The sequence below is a fragment of the Balaenoptera ricei genome, chromosome 14, assembly GCF_028023285.1.
Source record: "Balaenoptera ricei isolate mBalRic1 chromosome 14, mBalRic1.hap2, whole genome shotgun sequence".
Taxonomy (NCBI): Eukaryota; Metazoa; Chordata; class Mammalia; order Artiodactyla; family Balaenopteridae; genus Balaenoptera; species Balaenoptera ricei.
The window spans coordinates 5792706-5814784 of NC_082652.1; the positions used below are offsets into that span (position 1 = coordinate 5792706).

General features: G+C 50.4%; 1 protein-coding gene and 1 non-coding gene across 5 annotated transcripts in view; one reads left to right on the plus strand and one right to left on the minus strand.

Moving 5' to 3' along the window:
• Positions 1-18008, plus strand: part of SCARB1 (scavenger receptor class B member 1) — an 89589-nt gene extending 71581 nt beyond the window's left edge. For 3 of the 4 annotated variants that reach the window (XM_059894170.1, XM_059894169.1, XM_059894166.1), the window contains exons 8-13: positions 734-852; positions 5574-5647; positions 9115-9166; positions 10068-10214; positions 13386-13514; positions 17023-17111. In XM_059894170.1, the coding sequence (XP_059750153.1) occupies positions 734-852; positions 5574-5647; positions 9115-9166; positions 10068-10214; positions 13386-13514 (521 nt within the window). In that variant the 3' untranslated portion in view covers positions 17023-17111. Of the gene's footprint in view, positions 1-733; positions 853-5573; positions 5648-9114; positions 9167-10067; positions 10215-13385; positions 13515-17022 lie in introns of all 4 variants that reach the window. The other variant, XM_059894168.1, reaches the window with a different exon arrangement.
• An 808-nt stretch (positions 18009-18816) lies between these two features.
• Positions 18817-18889, minus strand: TRNAK-UUU (transfer RNA lysine (anticodon UUU)). Its single transcript has one exon. It is a non-coding gene; the product is annotated as a tRNA-Lys (tRNA).
• Positions 18890-22079: the final 3190 nt, after the last annotated feature.

A 22079-nucleotide genomic window follows, 5' to 3' on the forward strand; every position in this document is an offset into this window, starting at 1 on the left:
CCTCGGGTGTCTGGGTGTGAATTTCCCACCCAGAGGGACCCAAGTCAGTCCCTGTTCTCACACGTTGGCGTCCATCCCACAGACCAGCTGCTGGGAGAGAAGGAGCAAAACAGGTGTGTCTTCTCCCCTCCCGTGGACGTTAGGGAGACCTGGCTGCAGGTGTGCACACCTGAGCGTCTCTGATCATTGCCATGTTGCCTGCAGAAGACAGTCCGGGCTGCTTGGCTTGGCGATCCAGATGCCCCTCCTCTCACCCAAGTTCAAGTCTTTCTATCCTCAACTCCCATCATTCCCCTCCAGGCACTGCGCGTTTTCCCACCTCCCTGCGTCTGCTTCTGCCATCCCTTCCACCTGGAACGCCATTCCCTCACCTTCTCTGTCTGGCATCTTTGAGCCAGCTTCTTCTCCTTCCTTTGATCTCTCCTGCCAGAAGCAGCAGCTCCTATTTTACCATTCCTATGGCACCGAGCTTGTCCCCTGCTGGGTGGGTTCCGGCTCCTGGTGCCTCTTGGGCGCTTGGTAAATATTTACAGACCGAATGAATCCTCTCTGTCTAGCTATTGCTGTTTGCCTCTTGTCATCATCATGGGGGGGGGGTGCACTGCAGGCAGTGGCTGTGTTTCATCACCTACGCACCCCCTTGCCCAGCTCAGGGTGTGACAGGGGCAGGTCTCTGGATGTGCCCACATGCTGTCTTTGTCTGACATCCCCTCTCTGCCCCTCTGCCTTCTAGACGCACCCTTATTTCTCTCCCATCCTCACTTCTACAACGCTGACCCAGTCCTGGCAGAGGCAGTGTCTGGCCTCCACCCTAACCCAGAAGAGCATTCCTTGTTCCTGGACGTCCACCCGGTGAGCCCCTGCCTGTCAGCCTGTGGGTGGGCACGGGGATTTCTGTTTGGTGCACACTTGGATTTCTCCTCTCCCCACTAGGCACCAAGCTGTTCCAGGGTGGGGGTGATGGGAGGCCTGGATTTCTTTGGCAGTGATAGCTTCTAGGCTATCAAAGTTTGCCCTGACTTCATAGTGCAAGGACTTTATCCCTTTATAAGGGAATTGTCTCTATAAAAGGATGATAAGACAGTAAATTAATTAGGAATTATCAGCCTGCAAATTAGCCAGAGGCAGCCCTCTGTCTGTGCCAACATACCATAAAGATCTTTAGGTACCGACAAGAGCCTGGAACATCTTGTGGATAAACTGGGTTCTGGGGAATTTGTCCTGTGTGTTGTTTTGTCTACAAACAGGGACCAGGAGGGTATCAGACCTGTACATGTGGCCCTCCCGTGGGCATGATTTTTACCCAGTTGCTTCTTTTCTTAGTGCCTCCGTTCACTGGAAATTTGCCCATTTGGACTCGGTGGCTTTTTATCATTGATTAAATAAATTCTGTGAGTTTCTGTTTCCTGAGTGGACACTTGTGGTCTCCCCCACAGGCCTTTTTGGAAGCTTTTCTACCTGGTGCTGTTCCATGCCATTTTCCTTGGTACTCCTCAGATTTTCTTAGCCGCTGACTCAATCCCCAGCCCCCAGCACTCCACCTTCTAGCTCTCTCTCTCTCTCTTTTTTTTTTTTCACTAAAAATCTAGGCTGGGACTTTCCTGGCGGTCCAGTGGTTAGGACTCCGTGCTCTCACTGCCGAGGGCGCGGGTTCAATCCCTGCTTGGGGAACTAAAATCCCACAAGCCGTGCGGCTCGGCCAAATTAAAAAAATAAACAAAATAAAATAAAATAAAATAAATAAAAATCCAGGCTAGTGAAGTCAGCTATGACCGCACACCCTTCACATTCAGCAGATATTTCTAGAATGCTCATTATGCTTCAGGCATAATTCTAGATTCTTCCACCCACACCAACTTATTTAATTGTCACAGTAATCTGAGAGGTGGGCATTGCTATTCCCATTTTACAGACGGGGAAAATGTAGCCCAAATCGGTTAAGTGCTACAGCTAGTAAATGGGATTCTTGGCTCCATAAGGGAAAGGTCTGTTCTGTCTTGTTAATCGCTTGGATTCTAGTAGTTACCACAGAAGTACTAGCATCGCAGTAAATATGGGTTTGATTTACTGAGGTATTAGTGCTTGAGCGTGAGTAAGGGAAGAGGCTGAATTCAAACATAGGTCTTCTTTGTTTTTTAATTTAAAAAATTTTTATTATTTTAAAATTTTCTTTTTCTCTAAACCTGAATACTCAACGGCATATGTCTGTTTTTAAAAAAATTAATATACTTTCATTTTTGTTTGTTTGGCTGCACCATGAGGCATATGGGATCTTAGTTCCCCGACCAGGGATCGAACCGGCACCCCCTGCAGTGGAAGTGCTGATTCTTAACCACTGCACCGCTAGGGAAGTCCTTGCTTTGGTTTTTTAGAATAGTTTTAGGCCTACAGAAAAACTGAGCAGAAAATACAGAGAGCTCCCAGACATCGTTTTCGCCTGGCACGAAATTTGTCACAGTCGATGAATGAATAATCATTGACTATTAATAATCGATCGACTAATAATCATCGACATGAATGAATAATAATAATATTATTATTATTATTAACTGTAGTCCGTAGCTTACATTAGGCTTCATTCTGTGTTGTTCAGGTTTATGGGTTTTGACAAATGCATCATGAGCTGTATCCACCATTACAGTCTCCTACAGAATGGTTTCACTGCCTTAAAAATCCCGTGTGTTCTACCCATTTATCCCCCTACTACCTTCACTCCCATCCAACCTTTGGCAGTGACTGATCTTTTACCGTCTCTATAGTTTTGCCTTTTCCAGAATGTCATATAGTTGGAACCATAGAGTATGTAGCCTTTTTTAAAAAATTGAAGTATAGTTGACGTACAATATTATACAAGTGACAGGTGTGTAATGTAGTGATTCACAATTTTTAAAGGGTATACTCCATTTACAGTTATTTAAAATATTGGCTGTACAAACAGGTGTTTTAATGCCCACTACATTCTGTCCTGTATTAATATGTAGTTAATTAAGTGGGTATTAATGAATTAAGTTGATAGTAATTTATTAATACGAATCTATTGCGTGCTCTATGTTAAATTCATTCTTTATTGTTAGATGTGTTAAGGCTTTTCCATACTGTCTTAAACTTTTAACCAGTTTTTAAAAGGCTTTTATTATAAAGCTAACAAATGGTTTTCCACTTTCTCTTTTAGTTCATTCACTTCACTGCTTCTCTCTCCCTCTCTCTCTCTCTCTCTCTCTCCCTCCCTCCCTCTCTCTCTCTCTCCCTCTCTCTCTCTCTCTCTCTCTCTCTCTACCTCTTTCTCTCTCTCTGCTGGCTTCTGGGCATTCCAGCAAGAGCAAGATCTTTTCTCTGTTCTCACTGGTGACTTTCATTGTGCTGCGTGGATTTTCTTTTTTTCCCCACATTGAGGAAGAAACAGTTAAGTTTGGGAGGCTGGAGAGATGCAAACAGCTGTTTTGCAGCAGCCCATCAGCTGATGCAGAAGTAGACTTCTCCTACTTCTCATTTCAGATCAGAGACAGATGGGGAGAGGAAGTGGCCTTGGATTTTGTTGTCAATTTGGGGAGGATGGTCATGGGGTCAGTTTGCTGATTTCTGATCTCATTAGCCCGGAAAACAGAACGCCTGCTGGAAGCGGCTTCTCTGGTGCCTTCTTTTCTGCTCCTGAAACCGGGGGAGGGTGTGGTGACAGACGTGGGCTCACGGGTCCAAGTTTCTGTTCTGAGATTGCGGGGTGGTGGGGGACAGGCGGGGCTTTGCCCAAGAAGAGGTGACTGGACGGCAGCTGGAAGAACAGCCAAGGAGGGAAGGAGACACATTGCCTGGAGAAGGAAGTGGCTTGAGTGGAGACGCCAGAATGTAGAGTCTGGAAAGCAGGATGTATCGGGGTCTCCAAGATCACCCCCAAGTTGGAGGATTTGCTAGGAGGACTCCCAGGACCCAGCATATGGTGGTACCCACAGCTGTGATGTATTGCAGTGAAGGACACAAGGCACAGTCAGCAAAGAGAAAGGCACATGGGGTGAAGTCTGGGGGAGCCAGGCACAGGCTCCCAGAGCCCTCTCCTGGTGGGGGGGGGGGGTCACACAGGACACCCTTCATTCCCCATGTGAGGTGTCCTCTACCAGGGACGCCCAGTAGAGACTCAGTGCGCAGGGTTCTTACTGGGGCTGGTCATATAGGCGCCGTCTACCTGGCACAGACCGAAATTCTGGACTCCCGGAAGGAAATCGGGTGTCAGCATAAACCACACTGTTTGTACAAACTGTCCTGGTACAGTGAGCCCCTCTTATCTGTCAGGGAGAGGTGGGAGCCCTCCTGAAATCCAGGATCCCAGACACCAGCCAGGGACAACCTTGCTAGCAGGGCAGCCTCACGCCTGCTGGCTCTTTTGCACACGGGTGATCTCACTCCCGTCCCACCGGGTTCTCAAGTTCAAACTCTCCCCCGTCCTGGGAGCATGGCCTTTGGCCAGTTGCTCTGTGCCCCTGGGGTCCAAAAGAGCTCAGGATGCCAGGCTATATTGGAAGATAATGCCCTCTCCCGCTGGTGTATGTGATAACACAGCATTCATGGCTCTGAGTGTGGCCGTCTTGCATCCTTTATTTTGCCCTTGCAGAAACCCTGTGAGGTGGGCAGAATTGTCTCCACTTTCCAGATGAGAAGAGTCTCAGCTAAGCAGCAGCAGTCTGTCCTCAAACCTAGGTTCCTTTCCACTCTCATTTCCTGACATCATTCTGGAAGCACCTTCCTGGTTTTGGTCCTATATGTGTGTCACTTTTTGTGTTATTGACTTACTACTTAAAAAAAAAATGATCTCATTAAAAAAAAAAAATCCTGCACAAAGGAAGCTTTCTATCATGACCTCCAACTGGAAATTAAAAATTTCTCTAAATAGGGAATTCTCTGGCGGCCCAGTGGTTAGGACTCCGCGCTTCCACAGCAGGGGGCGCGGGTTCGATCCCTGGTCGGGGGACTAAGATCCCGCAAGCTGTGCGGCACCGCCAAAGAAAAAAAAAATCTCCAAGTAAAGAACGCACAATATCACTAGGCTCTCTGTAAAATACGGTCGCCTGCCCTTGGCACGAGCCTGAGGCCAGCTCTGTTGAAATGGAGATTGGGTGGAGGTGTATTGCCGAGGCACTAGGGGCCGAGCAAGCTCCCTGCAGACTTTCTCTTTGAGACGCTGGTGGGGAGGAAATGGGGGGTGAATGGAGAAGATAGTGACTTTATTAACATGCAAATCTATTTTATTTTATTTGGAGGCTGGAGGGAAGGGCGATGACTGGGAAACGGCCTTCTGCTCTGGGGGATGCATTGTGCAAGAGAACAGATGGAAAGGGTTAGTTTTTTTTCCATCCAGAGCGAGGCTGGCTCACCAGAGGGGATCCCTCAAGGCTGTGGACATAAGAGCCATTTGGGGAACATGTGTTTACCTGTCAGGGCTTTGAGTGGGTAGCGGAAGCCCCATCGGATGGGCAGTTCATTTGGGATACGCACCCTCTTGAGCGTGACCAGGGAGAGGGCTGTTTGAAGGGGTCCCCGGGGCTCCAGGGAAGCCAGGCCCCTCACTGTTCTTGTTGCTGCAGGTCACCGGAATCCCCATGAACTGCTCTGTGAAACTGCAGCTGAGCCTCTACATTAAGTCTGTGAAAGGCATCGGGTGAGTGGGGTCTGGGAGCCCCGGGCTGCCTTGCTGTTGAGAGATCAGGGACTCGGGACTCTGGCCATGTCCTTGGGAACCTGGCATCTGGGGAGAGAGATGGTCCTTCGGGACGTGGAATCTGGTCCCTGCCCCTTGAACCCCTTAAGGGGGGGGGGGTCTTAGCTCTCAGCCGAGCCCAAACTGCATCCTGACATCCCTGCCCTGTTCTCTCTTGACATTTGTCCCCCAAATTAGCCAGACTCTTCCATCCAAGCTGTTTCCCGTTCGACAGAGTAGCAAAAATTAAATCCTGCCAAAACCAAGTGTTCGAAAATGGAAACTTAGCAAACAGTCTTCTGAAGTGAGACCATTCACTTGACAGGAGGAATTCTTTAAGCACTGGTTTTCTTTTTTTTTTTTTGAGTTGGTTTTCAGTAACAGCTTTATCAAGATTTAATTCACACAGTATAAAACTCACCCTTTAAAAATGCACAGTTCGGTGATTTGTAGGATATTCACAGAGCTGGGCAGCACCACCCCAATCAATTTTGAAACATTTCCATCCGCCCCCTCAAAAGAAACCCCACACCCTTCAGCAGTCACTGCCCATTTCCCCAGCCCCAGGCAACCCTTAATTTACTTTCTGTTCCTGTGGATTTACCTATTCTGGCCATATCATGTGAATAGAATTATATAATACGTGTCTGGCTTTTTTCACTTAACATGGTATTTTCAAGGTTCATTCATGTGGTGGCCGGTGTCACTGCTTCATTCCATTTTATGGCTGAATAATATTCCATTGCGTGGAAAGACCATGTTTTTATTCATCAGTTGATGGACACTTGGGTTGTTTCGACTTTTCGGCCATTATGAATAGTGCCGCTTTGAATATTTATAAGTTTCTGTGTGGATGTATGTTTTCTCTTGGGTAGATACCTTGCAGCAGAATTGCTGGGTCATATGGTGACTCTATGTTTAAGAGTTTGAGGAGCTGCCAGACTTTTCCAGGGCGGCTGCGACATTTTACATTCCCACCAGCAGCGTGGGAGGTGCCAGCGTCTCTACATCCTTGCCAGCTCTTGTTATAACATCGAGTTAGGATGGAGCTGGGTGAGGGAGCACACTGGTCGTTACGTCAGGGTCTGTACTTCTTTATTTTAAAAAATCTTTTTGGTCGCACCGTGTGGCCTGCGGGATCTTAGTTCCCCAACCAGGGATCGAACCCGTGTCCCCTGCCTTGGAAGCGCGGCGGAGTCTTAACCTCTGGACCACCAGGGAAGTCCCCTGTACTTCTTAGCATATTTGAAATAGTTTCATTAAAAAAAAAATTTCCCCAGAAAGATTCCTGGGCTGCAGGAATGTGAGCATGTGTTCGGCTTCGGGAGCCGCCTCTCAGCTGGAAGGAATAACACTCTGTCTGGGCGTGGGGAGGATCATCAGTGCAGCCCATGCTTGCTCCCCCACTAGCTTTTCAGTTTTACGTTTTGAGGCTGCTCAGAGAGTTTGTTCCTGAAGCGTTTGTGGCTGGTGAAACGGCCCCACGCGTGCATTAGGCGTCTGCTGCCCAGACTTGAGCTCCACGGGGCTGCCGTCACTCAGTGCCTGGTCTGCTCATTTGGATGTGCAGGGCCTGCAGGTGACTAAGAGGAGCCCAGTGGGGATGGGGCTGAGGGCCAGCCTCTGTCCAGCACCAGGGCCCATGCCCTCAGTGTGGCCCACATCCTATGCATTTGCAAATGCATTTTTCAAAATCTGGATTTGAACACACGCTCTCTCAGTTTCACCTGTTGGGAGTTCATGCAGATTTTTGACAAATGCGGCTCAAGCCAGCAGTCTGTCTGGGTGGCTGGATTCCGCCCGCTGGTGGCCATGAACCACCACCCTGATGTCTCTGGGCCTCTGTGTTCCCATCTGTTCGGAACCGAGGCCGCACAGCCGCCTGGTTGCCCCTGTGGGCTGGGATGGTGGTCTCGAGGGCGGTGGTCTAACAGCAGTGCTGGTCAGCACCCCCGGGGGCTGCTGAGGAACCCACGTGGGAGAAGTCCGGAGACACCGCCGCCGCCCGGAAGCAGAGCTGTCTAGCTGTGACTTGTCTGCGGAACTTTTGTGCTGTTTGCTCACAAGATAAAGGCAGCAGGGTTGCACACTCTGTGCCTTCAATTTACATCAGTTCTTACAAACTCAGATTAAAGAGGCTAAAGTGAAGGGGACGTGCCATTGTATTTCCAGAGCGTTCTCCGTGTCTGTCTCCTCTGTAGGTGATATGGTGTAAATTCATTTCACTGCACAATACTCTACTGAATAAGCGCGTTTTGAGAATTGTGACTGAGGATTTTGACCTTTTGTGCTGACTCTGGTCCTGTCCTCTGAGACAGTGCCAGCTCCCCTCCAGCTGTGCCTTCTTTAAGAAGACCCGAGAATGGTGAAGTTACAGAATGTTTGTTTCTCCAGTTGTTTGCTGGCATTTGACGACAAGACAACAATAATAAACATCAAGCACTATATATTTTTTTTTTTTTTGGCTGTGCCACACAGCTTGTGGGATCTCATTTGCCTGACCAGGGATTGAACCCAGGCCACAGTAGTGAAAGCCCAGAATCCTAACCACTAGGCCACCAGGGAACTCCCCTAGAGCACTTTTTATATGCTGGGTATTTTTCTTGGTGTCGCGTTCCGTCCTCACTAGAGCCCTGTGAGGAGTTCCATTATAATCCCCGTTTTGCAGAGGAGGAACAGAGAGGGTAAATAGCATGCCCAAGATCACACAGCTATCTAGTAGCTGACTGTGTCGGGGGTCCCCAAGACCACTCTCAGGTTTGATGATTCACTGGGAAGACTCAGAGGACCCAGCATGTAGTTATACTCACGGCTGTGATTTATTACAGAGAAAGGATTCAAAACATGATTGGCAAAGGGAAAAGGCTCACAGGGTGAAGTCTGGGGAAACCAGGCACAGGCTTCTAGAGCCCTCTCCCAGGAGGGTCACACCAGGACACGCTTCATTCCCCCAGTGACAAGTTGTGACAACACGTGTGAAGTGTCCCCTACCAGAGATGCGCAGTAGAAACTCAGCACCCCGGGTGTTTACTGGGGGGGGTGGTCACGTAGGCACCTTTTGCTTGGCATGGACCCAGATTCCAGACTCCCCAAAGGAAAGCAGGTGATCAGCATAAACCGTGTTGTTTGTTAGCTGGGCGTATTGCCGTCCTGAATAAAATTGGGATTCTGTTTCTAAAAAAGAACAGATGGATATCAGCTAGGTCCCTGGCAGCCCCTCCACGTAAGAATTTTTCATTTAAAAGGATATTGTTGGATTGTCAGGTTGCGCCCCGTCAGGAGATGCCCATTCCTCAAGCCCATGCCGATCAAGTTGCTGCAACATCAAATCCCTCCTGACCCTGGGGCTTCCGATCACAGGTCCAGAGCTGTCTGATCTAAGACACCCCGACAAAACTTCTCACTTGCTTGGTCTCGCTTATTTCCAGACAAACTGGGAAGATCGAGCCGGTGATCCTGCCACTGATGTGGTTTGGAGAGGTAAGGCTGCTTCCCTCTCCCTGGGTACTGGGCACCGGAGGGCGTGGTGTCTGATGCCTCAGTGAGGAGTTGCTGTGGGCATTTGGGGCAGGAGGCTGTGTGTGGTGGGGAGGCTGGGCTGGGGTAGCTGGATTGAGTAATGCCGAACAATCTGTTAGAAACTTTGCCCTCTCCAAGCACTTTATGTCAGTTATCCCACTGGGTTGAAAGTATCACATGAGATGAGGAACACAGGAGCTGCATGAAACTGTAAAGTCCCTGGTCAGGGCATAAAATAATTTTGTTAATGCACGTGGCCCCTTCTCCTGAGATGAAGGGAAGTTGGTTTTCAGGGTGTCAACTTTTTATTGAAATTTCTTCTCTCCCAGCTTTTCAGGGTTCCTTCTGGCTTAGCTCGTTTTAAATCAGGGTGAGCTAACAGCTGGAACAGACAGCCTCCAAATGTCAAGTTCACTTCCCACTCACATCACAGTCTGATGGTGGGCAGGCGGAGCTCTGCTCCACGCAGACATTCAGGGACATCCAGGCTCCTTCCATCTTCTGGTCCTGCCCTCTTGGAGATCTTCAGAATCCGTCTCCATTCAGTAAATTGGGAAAGAGATGGAGAGAATCACGTGGGAGCCAGGCGTGGAAGTTGTAGCATCGCTGTGCCCCCATCCCATTGGCCAGAACAGGTCACATGGGCCTGCCTAGCTGCAAGGGAGTCTGGGAAATGTAGTCCTGTTGTGCGGCCCCAGAGGAAATAGAGGCATGGCTGGCTCCATCCATCGCATGCTTTGGCCAGTGGGCTTGAGATGGGGAAGGGGTTGGGGGACAGAGGGGTGTGGTGTGGGGTGGCATCTGCACCCTCGGCCCACAGTATGTGGCACCAGTCCATTTGTTTGTCCTTCTTCTTCCCCAGAGCGGGGCAATGGAGGGTGAGACCCTTCAGACGTTCTACACCCAGCTGGTGTTGATGCCCAAGGTGCTGCATTATGCCCAGTACGTGCTCCTTGCCCTGGGCTGCGTCCTGCTGCTCATCCCCATCGTCTACCAAATCCGGAGCCAAGTAGGTGGTGGCCAGAGCATGGCCGGGGCCGAGTGGCCCCTCGCTTGCCTGCTTGGGGGAAGGAGGGGCTCAGATCAGATCCCCCAGCCGTCCCTTCCTGCTGTGCCCACGGACACCTTCAGCTTGCAGCCCACCTCGGGCGGCAGTCCTAGGTCTCTGCCTGGGCTGGGAAGCTGTTGCTGCCTCCTTGCTTCCCTTGCATATTCTGTTACCACTTCTCTGCCTATTCTGGGAGGCCTGGGGACCCTCCCTTGGAGGGGCTGCAGGTGGTTTTGGATCATGAGACCTGGTACTTGAACGGTTTGTTCTTCAAGTCAGCAGCTGCTGGCTTTCAGACTCTGGCAGGCACAGGGCGTACGACAGTGAACAAGGCAGTTCCTACTCCGGGGGAAGGGGGGTGCGGGGACTGGCATTCTAGTTGGAAAGACAGGTGGAAACCAAGTAAATAAACAGAAGAGATGATTTCACCGATGATAAAGATGATAGAAAATGTGATGGGCTTAGGGCAGTGCTGTCCGATACAAATACAACATGAGCCACGTGTGTGATTTTAAATTTAAATTTTCTAATAGCCACCTTAAGTAAAAGGGAATTAATTTTAATCATATCTTTTATTTAACCCAAATATATCCAAAATATCAATATGACCATGTCAACCTGTAATCAATATAAAAAATATAAAGTTTTTACATTTTTTTTTGGGTTAAGTCCTTGGAATCTGGTGTGTATTTTACATTTACAGCAGGTTTTGACTGGGACTCGCCCCTTTTCAAAGCCTCAACGGCCATATGTAGCTACCAAACTGGACACCGCAGCATCCAAGGGGGTTGGGGACAACTATAGAGATAATGTCAGAAAAGCTTTCTCAGAAGAGGTTGAATTTAAGCCTAGAAGTGAATGCTCAGCACAGAGTCAGGGAAAGAGTGCTCCAGGTGGAGGAATGGCCAGTGCAAAGGCCCTGAGGCAGGGATGGGTGAGGTGTGTTGGAGGCTCCCGCAGGGCCAGGGTGGCTGGAGGGGAGTGGGCATGGGGGCAGCGGGGGGAGGAGGTGGTGTCTGAGAGGCCGACGTAGGTCATGCCTGGTCCTGTAATGCAGGGTGAGCAGCTTGGAACTGATTCTGGGGGTGACGGGAAGCTGTTGGAAGCTTTTAAGGAGAGGAGTGACTGGGTCAGTTAACGTGTGGCCACTTGGTCTTCTGATGGGAGAGCGGAAGCAGGGGCACCAGTGAAGAGGCCCAGGTGAGCGAGGATGGTGGCTTGGACCAGGATAGGAGCAGGTATTTGGGGAAGGGAGCACAGATGGAGAAGAGCCCTGAAGAGCCAGCCCTGGGGCATCTACCATTCCGAGGCAGGAAAAAGAGGGGGCGACAACAAATACCCCCCTTTTGTTTGGCCGCGTTGTGCGGCATGCAGGATCTTAGTTCCCCAAATAGGAATCGAACCCAGGCCCCCTGCAATGGAAGTGCATAGTCTTAACCACTGGACCACCAGGGAAGTTCCAACAAATACACCTTCTTGATTTGGCATCATTCATTCATTCATGGCATTCACTGACACCTTCACAGCTTATTGAGGGGGGTCACTGTGCACAGTTTTGGGGATACAGACATGAGTAGGATGTGAGGTCTGGAGACCAGGGGCCTTTCAGCAAGTTACTGACGTCACATGGTGACAAGGCGTGTGGATGCAAGGCCCCCGGAGCAGCGGGGATGGGTGGGCAGCTGCCTGGTGGACAGGGGACACGGCTCAGTGGCAGGGAGTCTTGAAAGGCCATTTTGAATCCATGAACCAGAACCTCCCCCCACCCCGGTGCCCCCTGCCCCCCGAGTTGTCCTGCAGCCACAGGCCTCAGCCTCGGTCGGGGGCTGCCCAGCTCCCCCGCTGCCCCTCGGGCCACCTGCAACGCCTGCTTTCGTGCTTTAGCTCGGGCAAACAGCTTTTCCTCTTTTTCCTCTTTCTCGGAGGCAGCTCGCACGCTTGCTTGCTTAACTTGCTTGCTTGTTTGCTGGGGCGAGGATAAACCTTTCCAGGCTCTTAACCTGGGCTTTTCAGACCCTTAACCTGATTTCCCTTCCAAATTCCCAATCCTTTGGGGGAAAAGGTTGGCACTGGTGTGAGGGTACCAGGGCCTCTGGTGTTTTGAGCCCCCGGTGAACGTTGGGGGCCCGGTCCTCTGTCACTGCCCCAGCCAGAGCGGAAGGGAACTCCCTAGGGTTTTTGGAATGAATTACGCTGGGAGGACAGAGGGGCCAGAAGCCCTAGCCCCCAACCCGTGGATGCCTCCCTGGGGCCAGCATCACCGTGGGTTTCCAGGAGTGAGGCCCAGGGGAGCAGCCGGTGAGGGGCTGGACCAGCCAGCCTCTGCCCTCTGTCTCTCCTAATGGTCCGTCATTAGGGGACCATTAGGGGACCATTAGGGGGGAGGGGGAGGGGGAAGATGCACAGTGTGAAAGCTTCCCTGCTTCACATCCCCCATCTGTGTCCCCCAAGTCCGGTAAGAATATCATCGTCTCTACTGACCATGGTTGAGGCACCCTCCCCGCAGGTTTTGCTGGAGGCCCAGCCGTTGAAATTTATCCCATTACGTATTTTTTGGTTTAGCAGGGGTTAGGCCTTACGTGTTTTTATGTATCTGTCCTGATAGGGGAAAAAAAGAAAACAAAAAAAGAATGGCGTGTCGTTAAACTCAACGTATTTTAATTTCTCTTCAGAGACATTTTTCTTGTCAAGTCATTTTTGAAAGAAAAAATTTTTTTTTTAGACAGAAATGTCGCTGTTTCTGGTCGATTTAAAATGCCACCTGCTAGCTCAGTCAGTAAGCATGAGACTCTTAAAACGCCACTTGCTTAGCTCTCTGAGTCTCGGCCAATCCACCTTGCCCAGCACGGCCCATCTCCCCTCCTTGATTCGGCCTAAATTTTCAGGCTGACAAACCCTTTTCAGCTCAGCTTGCCGGTCTGACCAAACGTGTTTCCTGAAGATGCTCGTATTTCTGTCTTTGGTGAAAGATACCATCACTCCCCAAATCTCAGCCAACTCCAGTCATTAATGGTGGTTGGACTCTAAAAATTCTGTACCCCACCCTCTGCTTTTTGAAAATCGGAGAACCGTGTAAAAACCGTGTGTGTTCGGCTGCAACGTCAACTATAAATTAGCTTGGTTATCTTCTAGGAGAAGTGCTATTTATTTTGGAGTAGTAGTAAAAAGGGCTCAAAGGATAAGGAGGCCATTCAGGCCTATTCTGAATCCCTGATGACATCAGCTCCCAAGGGGACTGTACTGCAAGAAGCAAGACTGTAGGTGGGTACCAGGTAACGCCTCTCGCCCCCCCATCCCCTCCCATAGTGAGTAGAACTCTGGCGGCTTGAAACGCTTTGGATCTTACACATCTCTTCAGCCTGAACTTCACCTGGAGTGTCTACAGATTGAAAATACGTATTTGTATATTTTGCTGTCTTCTTACGTTCTGAGTGATCCCAGGCGTGGTAGGCGATGGAGGGTGGCTAGGGGGCTGGTGTCTTGTTTGCAAGGTTGTCTTAGAAAGGCAGGATTGAGGTTTAGGTCTCAGCTGCTTCTCAAACCTCTGGTGCAATATAGACTCTTCTGGGAAAGTGTGCTAAAAATGCAGATCCACGGACATCCTTCTAGACCTCCTGGAATAGCATCATGGATGGGGCCCAGGAATCTGTATTTTAATGCCCCCCCCCCCAACAGGAATCTGATGTAGATAAGTTTAAATAAATCCGGATGACTGGCCAAGAAAAAAGAATTTAGGCATCACCTGGGCACCAACTGTAGATCTAGGACTCGGTCTGAGGGTATGGTTGCCAGATTGAGCAAAAACAAACAAACAACCCCAAGAAACAACAACAACAAACGGATGCTCAGTTAAATGTGAATTTCAGGTAAACAGTGAATGCTTTTTAGCCTAAGTGCGTCCCATGAAATGATCAGGACATGCTTATACTGAAAAACTGTTTGTTGTTTACCTGAAACTCACGTTTAACTGGCTGCGCTCCTTTATCTGGCAGCCTACCTGCGGGAGAAGGAGGCTAGTGCCTTTGGGGGTTCACCTCCTGGGCTGTGTTCCTTTAGGTCTGAGGTCTTAGGAGAGCCGAGTCCCGCCAGGGGATGTGACAGGCCGAACTCTGGGCCCTACAGTTGGGGTTTGTTTGGGCAGGGGTGAGTCGCTCTATGGTTATACCTCTGATTATAGCTGTTATTTTGGTTTCTGAAAAATGCGCCACCCTCTCCAGCTTCTGGGGCTGGGCCTGCTCGGGTTTAAATAGCTTTCTTGAGAGCCACAGGCTGGGGATGAGGTGACAGCCCTACTCTTTTGGGACCAGTTGGCTGCTTCCAGTTTGCTTCGATTGCCAGGGCTGGAGGAGGAGATAAAATAGAACATGGGCGCTGGGCGTGGGTGTGTTTGCTGGCAGGTACTGCCAGCCCTGCAAGGAGCAGGAGGGAGGGAGAGCTGTGTCCCCCAGCCAGGCTCTGGGGGGCTCCTCCTGCCGATCTGGGGATAAGAGAGCCCGACCACGTCAGGGCTGAGTGTTAAGGGGGTGTCTTCCTGAGCTTGGGGGGCAGGGTGTCCTAGCTGGAGACGAGTCCCCTGTTTCCTTCCTCTCTCCCAGAATTCCTCTTGGGACGCCCTCCTGTGTACAATTTGGCCCCATTGGCACCCCTGCCCCCTTGCAGCCACGATTCCCTTCTGCAGAAACTTGCTTGGCGTTCTCGCGGTGCAGGGGTGGGGTCTTCAGGCACAGAGTTGGGGGTTATTCGCTTTTAGCACAGGTAGAGCTGGTGTTTGTGAGGTCTCAGCCCCATGGCTGCACCTCCCTGGACACAGCCAGGATGTCCTGCTCCCCGCCCCCCCAAAAATAAAAATAAAACAGAACCAAAACTGGAGTCCCTTCTTGATTTTACCAACAGAATCCAAATGTCAAGTTATCAGGGAAGTTTTTGATTAAAGAGATTCTGCTGCCCTGTCCTCTGGAAGGCAGGTCAGCCTTCGGCCGGATGAGACTCCTACCCCCAGTCACGTGTACTTGGGGAAGGCAGTGCCCTGGAGTGTCCTGTCGGGTCTGCTTTAGGGGGCCAGGCACCTGGGAAGCGGCCAGTGGTCCTGGAGACCTGGAGTCCCTGCAGCTCGGCCTCCAGCCTGTGCTGAGTCCCTGGGGGAGGTCCTATACCTTGCCCTGCGTCTGGGCATGGGGCTGGCCTTGAGGGGCTGCTTTGCTCCAGGAAAGGGAGGACATGGGGCCTCCACTAGCCCAGAAGGGTGTTTTTACGTGAATAAGAAAAGACAGCCCCTCTGTGCAGACATGGCCTGCTTTAGGGCTGAGGGCTTGGCAGAGTACAACCCGTTTATACCCACTTGGCTGGGTGCCCTTGTGCAGTGAACAGCCTGGACAATGGTACTGGGCGGCCCTTCAGGGACATGTTCCAGGATCTCTCTTGCCGTCTCATGAATCTTTCTCTCATGAATTCCAAGTCCTCATTCCTCAGTTAAACGGAAGTGTTAGGGAACAGGAGGAGAGGGCGGAATCTGCCTCGGGTTCTGGTTCCTTGAGGGTTTGTACATGTGTCTTTCTTGGGAAGGCAGTTTCCCCTTTGCACTTTTGAGTGAGGCTTTCTCCAGTCGTGGCTCTCTGGGCCCACATCGCTAAGAATCCCCCCCTGACCCCCGCTGTCCCATGCTGCCTCTGTGTCGGGGGGTGTGTCGGCAAGGGCGCACGCCCACCCCTCCTCGCCCCTGGCTGGCATGTGGCTCGGTCCGGGGAAGCCTGAGCTCTGTCCCGGAGGAAAGGAGTCAGGAGTCCTCCACGCCTCCCCACCCTGAGTGGGGTTTGATTTACCCCACCCCGCGGCGAAGCAGGCCCCTGGGGGTTGTGAGCAAGGCCCAAGTGGGTAGGGGCGTCTGGGGTTTTCCGACCACAGCTGCTGGGCCAGGAAACCTCTCCATTCCTCGAGGGGAAGGAAGACAGAGGGCTTGGGGGGATGAAAAGTTGCCCCCAGTTCTTGTCTTCATGGCTACCTTTAAAATTGTCCTTAAATTGAGAAACTTAAAAATGTAAAACTAGATGAATTGCACTCTCTGAGTTCCCTCTCACCCAGACTCAACAACCCTGTTAACATTTTGTCGTATTTCACCTTTTCCCTGTGTGTCCTTTGCCCCTCTCGCCAAGTCCCACTGCCCCTCCCCCTCTCCCCAGAGACATCCATCGCTAGGAATTTGGTGTTTGCATGTTTCTTCCCCTCTAAATCTGTATATATGTATCCATGAACGGTAGATAATTTTTAAAAAGCTTACCTCCGTGGTGTCAAACTATATGTATCACTCCGCAGCTGTATTTCCCCTCTTCAGTTTTCTTTGTGACAACTGTGTAGGTTGACTGCCATCTTGTAACTCTGTCTTTTTAATGCATTCTGATATCAGTGGACATTTAGGCGGTTTCCAGCTTTTCTGTGTTAACAGTATTGCTTATGTAAGCCCTGGACTCCTTGCTCTGCCCTTCTCACTGTATTAGGCAAGTCCCTTAGGGTCTCAGTTTCCTTATCTCTAAGATGGGTGAGAGCAGGGCAAGATGGTGTTTTGTGAGATGAGGAGACCCTTTGTAGTGGAGTCCCAGGAGTCTGTAGGTCACTCCAGTCTTCTCTCATCTCGAGCTTGATGGGGGGGGGCTGCAGATGGGGGCTCCAAGGGGGGTTTCCATGCTGGTGGAGGATGTACAGGGGCGGGGCCGGGGTCTGGGCGGGGCTTGGTGGGCGGGGCTTAGTGATGCAGCGCCTCCCCTTTTCTCCACAGGGTCCCAAAGACGCCGCTAGCCAGCCCAGCCTGGCTACTCAGCCAGACCAGCTCTCCAGCCCCTACACCCCGCTTCTTCAGGACTCTCTCAGCGGACAGCCCACTAATCCCAAAGTCTGAGCCGCCCCCCTCCTGCTACCACATGCCTGTCGCACACTGCACACCCCCCCAGCACGTGTCCATGCGTGTGCACAGGTGTGTGCAGACACTCAGGGATGGAGCCGCTGCTGAGGGGACTTGGGGAGAGGTTCGTCAACAAGGACTGTTCCGGAACCTTCTCTCCAAGTGATCCACAGGCCCGACCACAGGTGTTGTGGGCACGGGGTCCCCTCCCTTGGGTGAGCCAGCCTGGGCTCTTAAGGGCTCAGGTCACCTCTCCTCAGCGGTCCTTTCCATCAGACTCGAAACACTGCAGCCCCCGCCTGGTGGCTCGCCCAGGCAGGACAGGGCCTTTACTCCGAGGGGCTGGCCACTGTCCCGAAACCTAGCCCAGGAGTGCAGACTGCTTGTGCCCCAGCCAGGTGGGCAGCGGGCCGTGGCTCAGCGCCCAGCCCGGACCCAGAGCTGTGGCCACTGGACACCCATCTGGGCCTCAAAACGGAGATGCCTCCGACCACATCCTTAACCCCCTGCAGGATCGTGATCTCCCTGAAGTCTACACAGGCGCCGGATTTGGGTGTCTGGGCCCCTTCCCTCCAGCCTAAACTGACATCATCATGTATACTGAGCCGGCCGCCCCGTGGCTGGGGTGGCGGGAGGCTGTGCCCCGAGCCGCCCCCCACCAGGGTCCTCAGCTGTTCGGTTCCGGGGCGGAGGTGGAGAGGCCCCGGGCCCATCAGCCTGGGTGTCTGGTCGGGTGACCCGTCTGCCTGGGGCTCCTGGTCTCCGGGGCAAACCTCTGTCTCTTTTCTACTGGAAGAGAAATGAATTTTATCATCTTTTAAAAATAATTCACAGTTGAAATAATAAACCTTTTTAAAAAGTGACTGACTGAGTCTGTGACAGCCTGTCTTGGGGGGGGACAGGAGGACTCCCTGGGAAGCCCCGGGCTCTTCTTTTCTTAGCCAATAGCTCCTTTCTGGTTCCTGCCGTGAGTGCCTCTCAGGGACTGGGCCGCAGACCTGCCTTTCCCTTGTTTTAAAATTTATGTATTTATTTATTTATTTTTGGTTGTGTTGGGTCTTCGTTGCTGTGCGCGGGCTTTCTCTAGTTGCGGCGAGCGGGGGCTACTCTTCGTTGTGGTGCGCGGGCTTCTCATTGCGGTGGCTTCTCTTGTTGCGGAGCACGGGCTCTAGGTGCGCGGGCTTCAGTAGTTGTGGCATGTGGGCTTCAGTAGTTGTGGCGCGTGGGCTCTAGAGCGCAGGCTCAGTAGTTGTGGCGCACGGGCTTAGTTGCTCCGCGGCATGTGGGACCTTCCCGGACCAGGGATCGAACCCGTGTCCCCTGCGTTGGCTGGCGGATTCTTAACAACTGTGCCACCAGGGAAGTCCCTAAAATTTAAACTTGTGTATATTTAACATTTTATATAAATTCTGTGTGAATTCAGTTCTTGTTTAGAAAACACAGCATCCATGTGGACCACTACCCCGACCCCCTTTTGATTGTTGAGTAGAATTCCATCGTAGGCACGTACCACAGGTTTCCAAGCATTCATGAGTTGAAGGACATTTCAAATGTTTCCAGTTTTTGACGATTACGAATATAAAGCTGCTACAAACATGAATGTACAGGTTTTTGTGTGAACATAATTTTCTTTTCTTTTCTTTTTTTTTTTTTTTGCTTGCGGGATCTTAGTTCCCTGACCAGGGATCGAACCCGGGCCGACGGCAGCAAAAGCGCCGAGTCCTAACCACTGGACCGCCAGGGAATTCTCAATTTTCACTTCTCTTAAGTAAAATACCTAGGAGTGAGAGTGCTAGATCATAAGGTGACACGTGATATAGGTCTGTGTTTGACAATAATCACAGTAGCTGCACCATTCTGCATTCCCACCATCAAGGTATGATCGTTTCACCTGCTCTGCGTACAGGCTGATACCTTGGTACTTCCAGTTTTTAAAAAACTGTCATTTGTAGTGGTATCACATTGTGTTTTTTATTTGCATGGAAATACATCTCCTAATGAGATGGCGATTTCCTCTTCACCCCCATCTAATTTATGTATCTATGAATGACTGTTACTGCCAGGATGGGACCAATTTTGTCATCGATTCTATTCTTATTTAGTATAAGTGCAGAGAAGCCTTGTTTACATAAGTAAATAGCTGGCAGTGGAAGGAATATCCTGATAGAGTCACTCAATTCTTATACTGCTGAGTAATGGGCAAAAATCAGGTGACAATCTGTCATCAAAAAGTATTTTTACTGATTTATCAGCTGACATGTCCATCTGACCTTTCTTCACATTTGTAGAAGGCAGCAAAGTGGAAACCACGGACTTGCAAAAGAACTGCAAAAAGATTACTCAATCTTTAGATCAGTTCTCGAAACCAGTGTTTGGGAGTGTCCCTCAGGTCGGGGCTGGAGGGCTGGGGAGAGCTGCACCTGCCAGCTGCGGGGTCAGGGGCCTGGGGAAGGGCGCCTGCCGCCTGGCCCTGATCCCGGGGAGACCCGAAGGTGAAAAGCGTTCCCCAGCTTGAGTCTGATGACCACTGAGAGGATTGTTGACTTCCCTGTGTCCAAGCCGCATCACAGACACTTGCAACTTTTGCATTCAACCCTGCCTGCTCATAAAGAGAAAAAAGAGGCAATCTCCATAAAGCATTCTGCTGTGTGTGTGTGTGTGTGTGTGTGTGTGTGTGTGTGTGTGTGTGTGTCCCCCAAGGGAACATGAGACGGAAGAGGTGAATTTACCCTCCACATGTCTCACTGTGTGAACATCTTGCTTGTGAACATCTTGGTAAGGTTCAAGCTGATTTGTGGGGTTTTTTTTTTGGTACAACTGTGGTCCCTAAACCCAGCCAATGACTTCATCCAGGGCTCAGAGGGAAACTGCCCTCTGGTCCCACACGGGAAGGACAGGCTGTGAGGCCACCTTAAGGGACATGGCATCAGGCCTCCTCGTGGCCTCAGGAATTCTCAGGGGTGTCTTTGACCCTGAGCCTTGATTCCTACCCTCTCACTTTACACCGCAACCCCACCCACTATGTGACTCTGCTAACAATATTTTTTTTCAATTTGATCCACTTTTTTACTTAAACTTTCTTTTAAAAGAAAAATTTTCTGTAAAAAGTTTGTTTCTTTTGAAAAAGCAGTTTTATCTGAACTTGTGGGTCCAACAGGCAAGTTATATTTTTCTAGTATCCATGAAAATAAATACTTAACTATGTGGAATCTAAAAAATGAAACAAACTAGTGGGACTTCCCTGGTGGTCCAATGGTTAAGGTTCCCCACTCCCAATGCAGGGGGCCTGGGTTCGATTCCTGGTCAGGGAACTAGATCCCGCATGCCACAACTAAGAGCCCACATGCTGCAACTAAGACGCGGTGCAGCCAAATAAGTAAATAAATATTAAAAAAAAAACCCACTAGTGAATATAACAAAAAAGAAACAGACTCACAGATGTAGAGAACAAACTAGTGGTTACCAGTGGAGGCAGGGAAGCGGGGAGGGGCATGATAGGGGTAGGGAACTAAGAGGTACAAACTACTATGTATAAAAAAATTAGCTATAAGGATATACTATACAGCACAGGGAATACAGCCAATATTTTACAACAACTATAAATGGACTTTAACCTTTAAAACTTGTGAACCACTATGTTGTACACCTGAAACTTACATAATATTGTACATCCTTTACCTCAATTAAAAAAGAAAAAATATTAAAAAAAATACTTAACTGTTAAAGCTTAAAGATGTTCCTCCAGGTGCTACCAGACCTGCCCTATTTGAGAACACTGCACTGTGCCTATTGTGTCCTGCACTCCCTCATCTTTCCACTCTGCCTGTGGAATAAGTGTGTGGAAGGTTCCCCTCCTCTGTCTGGCTCAGTCCTGGCCGTCATCAAAGACTCAATTCCAACCATGCCCCCTCCTCCGGGAAGCCTCCCTGGTCACTTCTGCTCACTCAGCTCTCCCCTCTCTTGGAATTCCTGGGTTGCTGCGTCTGTACCCTAGATGATACTAGAATGTTCTAGAATACTACAAGTCCTAACTCCAGTTGCTGGAGCCCCCTAAACCCCAAAGGCCTGTAATGTAATCCCTGGTACCTGCAATTGCACGGGAAACTGGAAAATTGCTTAACTAAGATGGTTACTCTCTATTCCTTCGCTAACTCAGATGGTCACTTTTTCCACCAGTATTTATCGAGTGCTCGCTATACACTGTGACTAAAATTATTGGGTGGCTTTTCTCGTCTGAAAAAAAGGGGGGGAATAATCTAATACCGGCCTGGCAGGGTCAGTGTGGAGTTCAAAAGAGGCCCCGCATGATGGATTCAGCACTGGGGACCCTGCATTCAAGCCAACTGTTCCAGAGCTGTCCTGATTGATGCCCCTGGGGTCTCTGCCAGCCTGGCCCACTTGGCTCCCACAAGTGTCCTGTGCGGTCAGTTCTCCAAGCAGCGGCCTGAGAGGTCTTCCTGAAATGTAAACTATCAGCAGGTTCATTCTCTTGTTTCAATCCTTGTGCGGCTTTCCCGCACCTGGAGGATCAAGTTCCTTTCTCGCGGGCTGCTGGGAAAATCCTTCCCCGTTGCTGGCTGCGTTTCTGGGCTTCTGGGCAATTCCCGGCAATTCCGGGCTCGGCCACTGGGGGGCGAGCTGCGCACACAGGTTGTTCAGAGGTCCGCGTTCTCAGAGGTGCTGAGATCACCTCTTAAATTCCTTAAATTGGTGGGGTGTTACCTGGGGTCACAGTCTGGCTTCCGGAAATTGCAACCTCCAGAAATTTCATTTTATGCCTATGTCTGAGCATTTTTTTTTTCTGGGAAGCGTTTTCTTAATATTCTTCAGATTTTCAAAGGGACCTTGACGATCTCCAATGGTCCCGTGGGCAAGAGTGACACTCCTAAAATAAAACCAGGGTCATGGGATATTCGCGCTTCCTTAGCATGTAA